Source organism: Pyxicephalus adspersus, chromosome 2 (assembly GCF_032062135.1).
Source record: "Pyxicephalus adspersus chromosome 2, UCB_Pads_2.0, whole genome shotgun sequence".
Classification (NCBI taxonomy): Eukaryota; Metazoa; Chordata; class Amphibia; order Anura; family Pyxicephalidae; genus Pyxicephalus; species Pyxicephalus adspersus.
In genome coordinates, this window is record NC_092859.1 from 7,978,574 (window position 1) to 7,993,319 (window position 14,746).

Sequence of the window (14,746 nt, forward strand, 5' to 3'; positions counted from 1 at the left end):
TGTTTTATTTTAAATTAGTCTTGAATTGATGTTAATAACCAAGTAAAAGTATATTTTGTATCAACAATCCATATTTTCTATTTTTAGCCAGCAGGCAAAACATGAAGTTCAATTACAGACAAAAACCAGGCTTCAGATATTTATAGAGCTCAGTAGCTCAAACTAAGGGAACTGTGACTTTTTCTGTTTTTTTTTTTAATTTATTTAGTAGAGATCGGGATAGAGAGCCACACACTTCATCTCCAGGCTTCCCATAGTGATCCTTATTGTGATCAGCAATCCTTTACCACAAAACAATTGACACATTTATAGTAACATTATTTAAAATACTTTATTTAGTACCGAAAAAATTACAAAATAATGACTTTATAGCCAAATCCAGAGAGCTGACATTGCAGTGGTTTTATGTGAAGCTCAGATTACAGGCACAGCTGAGAGAAAGGCGCTCTGTCCCTTCACGTCTTCTAGCAGAGGCCACAGGGGGCGCTGAGCTTCTATGATTGAAGTAAATGAAAGAAAGGGGCGGGGAAAGGCAGGGAAGGGAGGAGCTAGAGGATGCGGGATATCCTCCAGCCAGGAAACGAGGCAGGTTCTTTATAAATTGCTGCAGGTTCTAATGTACGATTAGAAAGCTTTAAATTTCCTGGGCTCTCTGCCAGTGTATAGTTCACAGCTAACCCTGAGCACTACAGAATCCCCCCTCTATTACAGAGAAGACATTGAAGTCTTATTCTAAAGTGACAACGCTTCTTCTCTATAAACATGTTAAAAAAAAGAGGTTGTTGTCACCTTCAGAAATAAAGTGTTACTGGCAGGATCACCGGATGGAAATATTAAAAAAGCTTGAAATGAATACACCAATCACATGTAAGTACTGGTAAACTGCAAACTATCACAATTATGTTCTAGTCACATGGTGTCATGGGATTTAGGGGGGGTGTCATGGGATTTATGGTGAAGGAGTCATGTGACTGAAGGTGAGGGGTCATGTGACTTAAGGTGAAAGTGTCAGAGGATTTAGGATGATTGTGTCATGTGACTTAGAGTTTAGATATGATGTTACTTGGAGTGAAGGGCCCTGATTTAATAAAGCTCTCCAAGGCTGGAGAGAATACACTTTCATCAGTAAATCTGGGTGATCCAGCCAACCTGGAATGGATTGCTTCAAATTCATTGGCTATTTGCTCTCAAATGTTTTTAATACTGGACCAGATCCATTTTAACTTTGCTGGATCACCCAGCTTCACTGATGAAAGCGTATCCTCTCCAGCCTTGGAGAGCTTTATTAAATCGGGGCCAAGGTGTCATGTGACTTAGGGTGATGGTGTCATGTGACTTAGGGTGATGGTGTCATGTGACTTAGAGTGAACGTATCATGTGACTAAAGGTGAAGGTGTCATGTGACTTAGGGTGAAATGACCCTCCTCATAATACAAAGGAAGGCCAGCAGACAGAGGTAGACGAGGATCAGGATGGCGATGAACATGTAGGACACGTTTGTAATCCAGAAGGCATAGAGGAAAAGGACTCGGTTACATCTCTTGGGGTCTGTTGGAGAATCCCAGGGCTCGTTATACAAGGAATAGATCCAGACATTGCCTGCAGAGATAAAAGAGGGATCACTATGACTCCCGGTGCTGTCTGATCCAGTATTCATTGCCCTTTATTAGAACATGAAATGGGTGAATGTTCTTTAAAATGCTTGAAAGCTATTAAGTTTACATGGGTGAACATATTAAGCAGACCTGGGCAAGTGTATACATTGGATTAACAGCATGTGTCATTCTCAATTCGTCCACTAGGGGGTGTTGTGTTAACTTGATACAAGTGTAAGGAATTGTGCATGAAAATGAACACACCACCACCTAGTGGACGAATTGAGAATGACACATGCTGTTAATCCAATGTATACGCTTGCCCAGGTCTGCTTAATACCTTTCTAGTACATTTACCCATCTGTAGTTTACTATTAAATACATTTTCTTGTATAAGCATGCTCAGAATGATAAAACATTAAGCTTGGGTTGAAAGATGTGCAGATTGTTTATAAATATACCCCTTAATTTCCTAAACCCTCTCTGTTGGGCCTCTTTCAGATTTGTGGTAAACCACAGTAGTTTAGGGCACACCCAGCCGCGCTTCCAACCCCTCCTATTCAACATAATGGGGGCAGTTGAGAGCACGGTTCCTGTTCTTTGTCCTCCAACACCGCCACCTTCCTTCTGCTTGTTCCTGATCAAAATTCCCTGTTGTAATCTTCTCTGTGTCCCAGTGTCACCCCCATCCTTTCTTCAAATCACACCCACCAATAGGGGGCGCCATGAGCCTGGTAGACATTTACCTGTTATAAAGAAGGCGAACATGAAAAGAATCATCAGTCCTTGAGCACAGAGAGTGGGCAGACTTGTTGTTGGGGGTTCCCGTCCATCCCCACAGGGGAGGCAGGTTAGGCAGAGGAACAGAATGCCCGCCGCCCCTGAAATGATCAGGTAGTAGGGTATCAGGTACTGGCCAGGGCAATCATGGAAGTAGATGGCTCCTGGGGGTGAAAACAGAGAGAAGCATTAGAATGTATTAGTTATATCAATGATTCACCGAGAGAATCTCTGGCAATACTTGTCTGGCTGCATTACAGTATTCTATATTCAGGGTTCTGTTGGGTTCAGCTAAGCTTGAAATGATCAACGCCAGAGAAGTATGGGAAATATTGTATGGGATGTAGCATAGTCAGGTGTCATGAGGATGACCTATTATGTCATGTCATATCATGTCATATCATATCATGTATTATATCATATCATAGCATGTCATGTCATATATTATATCATATATCATATCATGCCATATCATGTATTATATCATATCATAGCATGTCATATATTATATCATAGCATATTATGTCATATATTATATCATATGATACCATAGCCTGTCATATATTATATCATATCATACAATATCTGGCATATTATGTCATATAATATATCATGTCATATAGTATCATGTCATATATTATATCATATCAAATCATGTCATATCATACAATATCATAGCATATGTCATATCATGTCATATGCTATGCTATGATTATGTCATATAATATATCATGTCATATAGTATCATATCATAGTATGTAATTTTATATCATAGTATGTAATATCATATCATGTCATATCGTATCATATAATATCATAGCATATTATGTCATATATTATATAATGTCATATCGTATCATATCATAGCATGTCATATTCCATCATAGTATGTCATATCATATCATGTCATGTCATAGCTTAATATATAATGTCATATCATCATTTCTTTACCATGTCATATCATATCATGTCAGGTTGTATCATATCATCATGTCATATCACATCATTTTATATTATATATATTATATCATACCGTGTCATGTCATCATATCATAGTGTGTTATATCATCATGTCATGTCGTATCCCATCATATAATATCAAATCATAACATACCATCATATCATATCACATCATTTCATATTATATCATAGCGTGTTATATCATCATGTCATAGCATATCATATAATATCCTCATCCCATATTATGTCATGTCGTATCCTATCATATAATATCAAGTCATAACATACCACCATATCATATCATATCATATCACATCATTTCATATTATATCATAGCGTGTTATATCATCATGTCATAGCATATCATATAATATCATCATCTCATATTATGTCATGTCGTATCCTATCATATAATATATATGATAATATAATAACATATAACATATAATCTTTAACATACCATCATATCATGTCATTACCCTGTAACCTGTTTGATCTAGACATACAAAACACACTTACACTAGTGACTTACAAATACTGAGGTGAGAAGATGTCAGTAATAAAACCTCATGTATATGGGGAACTCACCTAATACAATATTGGCGACATTAATTCCAAACAGGAGGCACTTCAGTCCAACTGGGGATAAAACACAGACAGGAACATCATGTAGGGAACGGAGCCCGGGCATTCCAGCATTTCTGATAGGATGATGATAACACCAACCATACAATCATATCATAGTGTGTTATATCATCATGTCATGTCATAGCATATCATATAATAATAATAATAATAACCAGGTAAGGACTATCAAACCCTATTTGAGGGGGGGGGGGGCATTTCTAGGTACTCTTTGCAGGGCTAGGCATCCTATTCCATTGAATGGGCTGCCTGAGTCTAGTTTTACACTTTCCTGGGTGCCCAACCGGTGGCACCATGCCCAGCCCCCATTGTGTTGGGTATTAATGAAGCCGTTATTCAGCATTAACTTCGGGTGATACTTAGCTTGGCAATGCACGGAGTCACACAGGGACCATTTAGATCTGTACATTCATTTTATATCTCAGCCACAACTTCAGCGCTTACTTGTTACAGGTTTTGGTGAGAAAGAAGTTTCGAATATATTTAGCAGGGGGCTTGCGTCACTTTGGTTGTCATCCATGATGGGTGAACTCTGTACTGTTGGGAAAAAAAGGTTGAGACAAAACCATTGGGGTGCATTTATAAATTAATAAACATTCACTGAAATAATGAATTACTGCCATTGAAATGCATGGACCTGAAAGCTTCTCTACCAGGGAATGCTTAAGAAAATGTGAGATTCACTATGCTGGATACATAGATAGAAAGTTGACATCATTATTATCTTTCTTTTTCTCCTGCTTATTCCAGTGGTCATCAACCTGAATGTGGCCCTTAGCTTTCTTGGGGCAGTGGTGAATGTAGCCAACAGTGGGTTCCTGTGCAGAAATAAATTAAAAATAAAAATAAAAAATAAATAAATTTGGGACCCCCCCAGGCTGAGCTACATTTGGACCTCTATATATTGGTCTGGGGCACTCAGACAATGCCACACTTTGCACCTCCTTGTGTCCATCCATGCCTTGTGGCATTGCTCCTTCTACAGATGCCAAGGCTGACCCAACCATGTCAAGTAAAACCTTTTCTGCCGGCTGCCTTTTTCCAGGAAGGGGCAACAACCGATCTCCAAGCAGCTTTTTTTCTTTTTTTTGCTTCTTTTAAAATATTCAGATTGAGGCAACAATCATGGTACTGCTGCAGCAGTGTTTTTCCCGGCCCCTTTTAGCCGAGTGCACCACCCAGCTCTTTTCAGTAACCACCCGGCTGTTTTTGGGTTGGGTCACAATACAGGGACTGCCACTCCTTACAATGTCTTCCCACCCAGCTTAAACATATTTCTGGGTTGGCAAAGTAGGCATCGATTTGCTAAATTATAGGGTGGACCCACTGTCCTATTGACTGATGGTTGTCAGAGGTGATTCCAGGCGTCATCAGAAGAAGATAGTAGAGGTTGGGCATCCACAACGACTAAGGATCCTTCCATACCCATGATAAACCGCAGTGGCCTGTTGAGGGCCAAGTGAAATCTTGTAGCCCGTGGTGCGGTTTGCCAGTCCATGATTTGGTGCCGCCGGTCCTGAAGCTTATTCTAAATTGACCCTCGGCTCTTCTCTTCCTTCAGCACTTGCCATGGGCAGGCCGTAATCCTGGTGATGGGAGAACTCAGCTGGCTACATCAAAAATCCCCATCCCAGTCACCTGACCCCCATTTGGGCAGTTGGTAGTCACCAATGATAACTGATACATTGCTACACCTAAAGGCTCATCACCTAAATGAAAGTAGTGCGATTATCACATGGTGCCGGCATTCGGGGCCGTATTTGGTGGTTTGATATACTCACCCCCTCTTCTGCTGACGAGCTGTAAAACAGAAAGTCTGAAGCCTGGGTGTCAGCAAAATGTGACCATACACTTCCTATATGCCTCAGCGTGACTGATCAGGAAGAGAGAGGAGATGGACAGATAAGTTTGTGGTTCTAGCTATGGCTGTGATAAGTATGCAGTCATCACCGTACCAATGGCACGCCGCAGACAAGGACCTGACTGAGCTGAATTCAAATTGTGATTGTAATAGAATTAAACAAACACATAAAATATATGTCCAGACATTATTATTAGTTCTGTATATTCTGTATATCAGGATCAGATTGTGTTCTGATGTCTGCACCCCACTGTGAAGATTTCACTTCACTTCCTGCCTAGAAGATGTAACAGGAAGTGAGAAGAAATCTCTACAATGAGAATAAACTTCCATTCCAGGAATGGGTCCCATTGGTGGCTCTTCCCTCACCTAGACAACCTAAAATATTGGTTTACCTTATCTTAGTGACCACGATCTGCTTTTCTCTATAGCAGGATGGCACCATCTCTGTTCAGGCATCATACAGGGTGTGCATTTACTTTCTGGGCTGGTATGCTGGCTCAGAGATGATAGATTTGTATAATTCTTTGTGTGCACAAATGTCCGTGTCAGGCCTACAACTTATCATCCTGCTATAAAGTTCACTATATGTGGTCTGATTACCTGGGAAAAGGAGATAGAGGACATACTTCCAGACAAAGGACATCATTTAATCAATGGGTGTATTGTTTTAAAAACTTTGTCTATAATTTTTAACTACATTTTTATTTATTGGCAGCCTTATTGGTTTATTACATTTACAAATCCCTCCACAGTTCTTGTCCCACTTACCTTTCTGATCTGATAGATAAAATCCCCCCCTAGCCGCTCTCTCCACTCCTCCAATGACCTACTAATGACTTTCTCACTCATAACCTCCTCACAAGCACGGCTCCAAGACTTTTCTAGAGATGCCCCGACTCTCTGGAATGGTCTTCCTTATCCTATTTGGCCTGTTTCTAGTTTCTCCTCATTTAAAAGAGCCCTAAAACGCTTCAACCTCACCTACCCGTCTTCTTCTGTCTCTTAAACCCTCACTACTCCCCACCATTCCATATCCCCCTCCTATTGTATGATACTTCCCCCACCTCCTAGATTGTAAGCTCTTCTGGACAGGGTCCTCCTCCTGTGTCACTGTCTGTATCTGTCTGTCATTTAAAACCCCTATTTATTGTACAGCGCTGCGTAATATGTTGGCGCTATATAAATGTTTATTAATAATAATTATTAATAATAATAATAATAATAATAATATTGCAGGTTCTGCATCCTGCCTAGTAATTTTGCTCAGTGACTTTATGTGTATGGGTCAGGTGTGACTTTACTATTTCATTATTATTATGTATACTGGCATAGAATAAAGTTCCATCCTCGGCCTCCAATGACCTCCTAAGTGCTAAGGTTAACCTACCCGTTCTTTCCAAATTTCCTAAAATGAATTCCTGACAGCACCCCTGAATATTGCCCATGGAGCCTTTTGAGACCATTTTAGTAAAGGAGAGGTTTCCTTTTAACTGAGATGATAATCAGATCATCCGATGTGTGGAAGAGCAGCAAAGGAAACCAATCAATGTGTCCAAATACACAAAAACCAAAACAGGAAACAAAAGGTTCATGTGACACATCATGCTGAAATACGAAATGAGGTTTGAAATTATTTTATTTATAAGTTCTACACAAATATATGGAAAGGTCTTTATTTACACATCGGGCAATGGCAAAAAATTAAATATATATTCACTCTCTGGGCTCTGTTTATTAATCAAGGAATCTAACATTCCCACAAACATTCCCTAGTAGGAATCAATTACTGCCATTAAAACACATGGATCTGGAAGATTCCCATGACGGAATGTCAGATTTCCTGTCTAAAAAATAGACCTTTACAATGTATTCCAGCTTGTTATGCATCTTATTTCTCATCCATTCTGTATTTGTACAATGTACAGCAGTTCCAAAATTGTGCTCTATGGGACAGTGGGGAGCATTGGGGATCATCGGGTTTGTGGTTTCCGGGAGGGGACCTAAAAAAAACCCAAAAAAACACAATATCAATATTATTAATAATGATAAAAATTAGATGCAGGTCAACCACCGGCACTCATTTTATCCACAGCTCCCAATGGGTCCCCTGCCAGGCCCAACTAGGTGCCAATTTACACTTGTTCAACGTTCCAATCACACCAAGGAGAACCCCCCAGGGCACCATATGTCACTTCTTGGAATCATAGCTCATTGATATCATATCTCCCAAGTGTCCTTCTTACCTCACCAGTTGTCCATTCTTTTTGGTAGCTTTATACCCCTCTGCAGTGGCGTACCTACAGTCCTATGAGCCCTGATGTGGAATTTAGACCTCTCACCCCTCCAATGGTAAAACTCTGCACTACCACTGATGATCTTCTAGTTACAAATCTACGGGGCCCAGTGCTAATTTTTGACATGAAAAACGCCTTTAGGTATCTGTAACCCCCCCTTTATCACCAATTTCCTTCATTTACATCAGACCATATTCTTCACATTACAGTTCCACAGTTCGAATCTAGAACTTCTTTACATCAGAGCCTCCATTTTAGTTCTCCTTAGTCCTCCTTTCACAGGAAGTTTAGGGTACCCCCATCCCAGTGGTCTCTGGGCTCTTCTATTCCTCTATGAAGCCCAGAAACGGGAAAAAGTGTTAGCATGGCCAGTGGTGCGCATGGAACTCACATCCAATCCATTTATGCATTGATCCTGGAAGCATTCTGCTCTTAGGGTCTTCAGGTTCACACTTTTCACACACTGGCAGCAAATATGTATAGAAAAGTACTTGGTCTAGTTATAGAAGTGCAGGGGAGACAATATGAGTCCAATACACCGCTGATGTCCTCATAAGAGAACCTTTCACTGCACAATGTCACAAGATAAGCAATGGCCTCAGTCCAGGGAACATCCAAAAAACTTTGGTTCCTTTTTTTTAGCAAGTGCTATTACAGTAAATATACGAGTACATTCAAATAGATAGAGAGTCTATAGATTACATCTCCAGATCTAACTGCTTCCTTCTAGTTAAGAAATTTAATTAAAAAAAATCACTTTTACATAATGTTGACATGGTGGTGATAAGTCTGCTTTAAGTGCAAAAGCTCTATCAAATTAAAAAAAACTTTATATTTACTGAAAGTTATCTCTGTTTGAAATGTTCAGTATAAATTATTATAGATACTCACGTTTCATATTTTCAGGACTTCTTTTGACAAGTCCCACAGAGAAATCCAAACAGCCCATTAATCATCTGGATTAGGCACAGCACAACCTGAATGGCACTGGCGACCATAATGGTGGAGAAGAGAATGATGTTAAACTCAACCACACCGACGGGCAGAGTACAGCGACTCCAAACTTCTTTGTGGAAGAGGTAACTCCGCTCCAAACTAAAAAGAGACAAGGAAGAAACATGAATGGTTTTGGATATGGTGTAGGCTTTACTTCATACCAAACAGATAGCCAAAAAGAATTTTAGTGTCATCTAAACTGAGGCACAAACTGCTCATGGAACCCCTAGGAATCTCTGGAGGAACCCTAGGGTTCTACAGAATCCTGATTAAGAAACACTGTTCTACATTGTAACGATTGGAAATTAGTACAGTGATCAAATCTGCAATCTTCAATTACACAGGTAAATTTATTTTTAATGAACCAAACAAAACATATTATATACAATAATCTCTTAACATATCACTTTAACAGTTCAATTCAGCCTGAACATAACTATAGGCCTAGGCTTGTGTGCAGCTGCCAAAATGTATTGTGGCACTTACATGTATGCTTAGGCACATTGCGAATAAAGTCCCCTCACACATGCACGGACAGTCACAAAACTGAAGCTTAAAAGGCCTATTTAAATCCTTAAGGTTAAGATTCTCAGTACCGAAATTTGTGGACCTGCATTCCCGAACCTGGTCCTGCTCACCTGGCCTAGCTTATCTCCTAATGACAGCTTGTTCATCCTCACCTGTTCCTGACGCAACTTGTTTCCTGAATTCTCTTTTTCTACTCATTTCCTCTGGTCATGTTTGCTTCTGCTCAGCTGTTGCTGACCTGGATTGTCTCCTGACCATGGTTTGCTTCTGCTCAGCTGTTGCTGACCTGGATTGTCTCCTGACCATGATTGCTCCTGCTCAGCCGTTACTGACTTAGATTGTCTCCTGGCCATGGTTGTTCTTGCTTAGCTGACCTGGATTGCCTCCTCACCATGGTTCATTCCTGCACAGATGTTATTGTCCTGGATTGTCTCCTGACCATGGTTTGTTCCTGCTGTTGTTGCTGACCTGGATTGCCTCCTCACCATGGTTCATTCGTGTACAGATGTTGTTGTCCTAGATTGTCTCCTGACTATGGTTGTTCCTGCTCAGCTGTTGCTGACTTGGATTGTCTCCTGACCATGGTTTGTTCCTGCTTAGCTGTTGCTGACCTGGACAGTCTCCTGGCCATGGTTCATTCCTGCTCAGCTAATGCTGACTTGGATTCTCTCCTGGCCATGTCTTGATTTTGCTTAGCTGTTGCTGACCTGGATTGTCTCCTGGCCATGGTTTGTTCCTGCTTAACTGTTGCTGACCTGATTTGTCTCCTCAACATGATCTGTTCCTGCTCAGCTGTTGCTGACATGGATTGTCTCCTGGCCATGGTTGTTCTTGCTTAGCTATTGCTGACCTGGATTGTCTCCTGACCATGGTTCGTTCCTGCTCATCTAATGCTGACATGGATTGTCTCCTGGCCATGATTGTTCCTGCTCAGCTCTTGCTAACCTGGATTTTCTCCTCACCATGGTTCATTCCTGCTCAGATGTTGTTGTCTTGGATTGTCTCCTGACCATGGTTGTTTCTGCTCAGCTGTTGCTGACCTGGATGGTCTCCTAACCCTGGCTTGTTTCTGCTCAGCTGTTTCTGATCTGGATTATCTACTGACCATGATTGTTCCTGCTCAGCTGTTGCTGACTTGGATTGTCTCCTAGTCATAGCTTGTTTTTATGATGAGATGTTTCAGAAGGTTTTGGAACCTATGTTGTTCCTGGTGTGAACCAATGCTCTTTTTTCTTGTCCTGCTACCATTGATCTGTCTAAGTCTATCCACATTAGTTTCAGCTAGAGTTGGGCTTTAACTACAGTACTCCTGTATATTACGAGGGGGTGCTGAGAAATTCCTGGCATTGCCGCTTTCCAGATGAAATAGAAAAATGAGTGTGAAGGCATATGACAGCCTAATATTTTAGTATGTAACTGTGCAATTATCAGGTCTTTGCGATTTTCTTTTAGTGAGAAGCTGTTACAGCAGAGGGACAAGCAAGTTTCACGTTGTTGGAGTTACGGGCCATCATGAAATTTTTGTTTCTCCAGGAAAAGTCATCAAAGGAGATTCACATTGAGATGTCACAAACACTGGAGGAAGAGTGTCCTTCCTACAGCACTGTCAGAACCTGGATATCTCATTTCAAGTCTGGGCATTCCACCGTTGAAGATGAGTCCTGCAGTGGGCGCCCACCAACCTCAACTGACCCGGCAACCTGCGATGTCCATGGGCTGATTATTGAAGACCAGTGAAAATCCGCAAAAAAGATAGCCCAGATACTTGACATCTCAGGGGAGCACGTTGGGTTTGTTGTCACCACTATCCTAGACATGAGTAAACTTTCAGCAACGTGGGTGCCGAAATGTTTGAACAATGATCAGAAGGAGGAACGAGTTGAAGCATCAAACGCTGTTTTGGCCTATTTTTAAGCTGCACAGAACTTTTTGGCTAGGTTAGTGACTGAGGATGAAACCTGGCTCCACATCTATGATCCTTAAACAAGGAATGGCGCCACAGCAGGTCCCTGCGGCCAAAGAAGCTCTGAACCCAGAAATTGGCCAAAAAAGTCATGGCATCCGTTTTCTGGGACAAAGTATTCTGTTGGTGGACTACCTACCTCAGGGCTCTAGTATCACCAGACAGTATTATGCTAACCTCCTGGACCAGTAGAAGGAGGCAATTAAGACGAAACGCAGTGGAAAGTTGACCTTTTTTTGCAGGACAACGCACTTGTGCACACATCCAATGTTGTGGCTGCCAAATTGAACACCCTGGGTTTCCAATTGGTCCACCATCCCTCCTACTCACCTGACCTGGCCCCTTTGGAGCATTATCCTCCTCGCCCACTCTCCTTCCTGTAAGGTCCCACACTGCCTGTCGGCCATATTATCATGGATATCTGACCAATTTTTGAAACTCAGCCTGGATAAAATAGAACTCATCATCATCCCCCCCTCAAATTCCAAATCTCCCCCTAACATATTTTTAACTGTTAACAACACTGTTATTCCCCCCTCTCCCCAGGCACGTTGTCTTGGTGTCACCTTTGACTGGGCCCTCTCATTTACCCCCCATATTCAGAACATTTCCAGGTCCTGTCACTTTCACCTAAGCAACATCTCCAAAATCTGCCCCTACCTGTCCCCTGAGACCACCAAACTCCTTGTACACGCTCTTATCATCTCCCGTCTGGACTACTGTAACCTCCTCCTCTCTGGTATTCCACTAACCCGACTCTCCTCTACAATCTATTATGAATGCTGCAGCCAGACTCATCCATCCTTCCCGCTCCTCTTCCACTACATCTCTTTGTAGTTCTCTCCATTGGCTTCCATTTCACCTTAGAATCAAATTCAAGCTTCTGTGCTTTGCCTTCCCCCACCTACTAGATTGTAAGCTCTTCGGGGCAGGGTCCTCTCCTCCTGTATCACTGTCTATATTCGTCTGTCATTTGCAACCCTATTTAATGTACAGCGCTGTGTAATATGTTGGCGCTATATAAATCCTGTTTATTAATATTATTAAAAATAATAATATGTTCCCGAATTTGAGGAAACACCTGGGGCAACGTTTGGAGGACATTTCTGACATCAAAGATGCTGCTGAGAACTGTATTGCGGCCCAACCAAAGGACTTTTATTTGAACGGTCTAGAAAAGCTGCAACTGCGCTGTACCAAGTGCATCAGTCTCAGGGTGAATATGTTGAATAAATGTGTTATTTTATAACTCTGGCTCTATTCTTTCTGGGCAAAGCCAGGAACTTCTCAGAACCCCCTCGTACATCACATGGATCAGAAAATCTCACTCCACTGCCTACTGCTTCCTGACTTACTTCAGTAGAGATCCTAATGGATCCTGCATGCTCATGTATTAGGAATTAGGGTCACACAGTGGCACCCTCATATTCTGTTTTATCGGCATGTTCACATGCACCCCTTACCGCCCCATAATATAAAGCGAAAAAAAAAAAGAGCTAAATATAATTGTTACCAATATGGAAATAATGACTTTTGTGATAAAGGGAACAGGTAAATTCTCATCTTGGTCTCTGAAGATTCCGATACTTCCATATTATTTTTTACATGCTAACATAATATGATCACACTCACTTAATGAATTCTTTGTCTACTTTGAAGGGAGCAGTCCAGCGCTGAGTCCCCGAGATGAATGTGTAGTAGCACTGAGGTCCATTGATTAGACCCATCAGTGAAGTCACAAAGCCATAGATAGAGCCACACACCGCCAGCGCTGCCAGGAACAAAGTGACCAACATCTAGGAGGGAGAAGGACAGGAGAAATGTGTCAGGATAATTCTTATCGTTCTACCTTACATGAGATGTAGTATAACAGAAAATAGAACATTTTGGTTAGGAAGTTCATAAATTCAGGAGCTACTACAGGCAATTATTTATACGGGGAGCATAGATCTGATACAGATGTCCAAAGATGGAAGAAGCCAGTAAAGGATTAAAATTCTGAAAGTTAATTGGCAGCTCTGGGTGGGTCACTTCCATGGTGACTATTTTTAAAGACTAGTAGCATATTTTTTTTTAGATATTTAAGTAAGAATAGCACAGGGAAGTTTTATAAGTTGTTTTCTATTGTCAATAATACCCATAAAAATAGAGAAACAAATGAAATGATGAAATAGGACCCTTTAAATGGTCCATAGTGTGACCTCTTACCCCACATCGGTTGTTGCATGTTCCGCGCCGGCCCGTATAGTGTATACAAATAGCTGGAATTAATACCTACAAAAAAAAGTAGAGGAGTCAATGAATCCAACCTTTTACAGAGATCCCCAATGTTCTCTAGCCTTTGATATCTAAAGTAAAACTAAAGCCGAAATAAAAATAAAGATAGATAACTATGATAAAGTCTTTAACTAGCATACATAGCATGAAAACTGAAAAACAGGAATTCCTAAAGGAGATAGAGGCAGCAGAAGATTGGGGAAGAACCTCTCTGACAATTTCCCCCCTAACGTCATATCCAAATGATAGGTGTCAGGCAGAACAGGTTCACCTATTACATGGATGTAGGAAATATAATTTTTTTTCAATTTCATAATTATCGTGATCAGCAAACAACTGTTATGTTTTTTTTCGAGTATCCCAAGTGATTGATGCCACACTTCTCACACAGTATGGACAACACTCTTCATTAATGTTTGGCAAGACCTCATTACCTGTCACACTGGGTTTAGGTGTGCATGGAAAAGCATTAAAAATGACTAAGGCTGCCGTATGACAGAGCCATTTTTCTTTACCTGTAAGTTCAGTGTATTGCGTGTTACATCTGACCCCATTGCGTCTGCTTTATCCTCCTCCACTATCTGATCCCATTGCGTTCTCCATGTTACTTTTCACTATTTGACCCCATTGCCTTCTCTATATTCCCTACACTATCCGGTCTGACTGCCCTGCTCTATCCCCCTCCAAAATTTACCTCCAGTGCACCCTTCATACCCCCTTCACTATCTGACCCTACTGCCTCCTCTGGATCCTCCTTCACTATCTGACCCCACCTCCTCCTCTAGATCCCGCTTCACTATCTGACCCTACTGCCTCCTCTAAATCCCTTTCCACAATCTGACCC

The 14,746-nt window shown here is 41.2% G+C and overlaps 2 protein-coding genes across 2 annotated transcripts in view; both read right to left on the minus strand.

Moving 5' to 3' along the window:
- Positions 1 to 305: 305 nt before the first annotated feature.
- Positions 306 to 5,708, minus strand: LOC140322790 (transmembrane protein 272-like). Its single transcript, XM_072399395.1, has 5 exons — positions 5,690 to 5,708; positions 4,425 to 4,517; positions 3,924 to 3,974; positions 2,342 to 2,539; positions 306 to 1,599 (listed from the first exon to the last, which is right to left on the minus strand). The coding sequence occupies exons 2-5, from the start codon at positions 4,498 to 4,500 to the stop codon at positions 1,406 to 1,408; spliced, it is 519 nt and encodes a 172-aa protein (XP_072255496.1). The 5' UTR covers positions 4,501 to 4,517; positions 5,690 to 5,708; the 3' UTR covers positions 306 to 1,405.
- Positions 5,709 to 7,462: 1,754 nt separating this feature from the next.
- LOC140324917 (transmembrane 4 L6 family member 5-like) overlaps positions 7,463 to 14,746 on the minus strand; it is a 9,383-nt gene continuing 2,099 nt past the window's right edge. The window contains exons 2-5 of the mRNA XM_072403040.1: positions 13,834 to 13,899; positions 13,258 to 13,421; positions 9,030 to 9,233; positions 7,463 to 7,844 (exon numbers count right to left, since the gene is read on the minus strand). Of these exons, the coding sequence (XP_072259141.1) occupies positions 9,041 to 9,233; positions 13,258 to 13,421; positions 13,834 to 13,899 (423 nt within the window). The 3' untranslated portion in view covers positions 7,463 to 7,844; positions 9,030 to 9,040. The remainder of the gene's footprint in view (positions 7,845 to 9,029; positions 9,234 to 13,257; positions 13,422 to 13,833; positions 13,900 to 14,746) is intronic.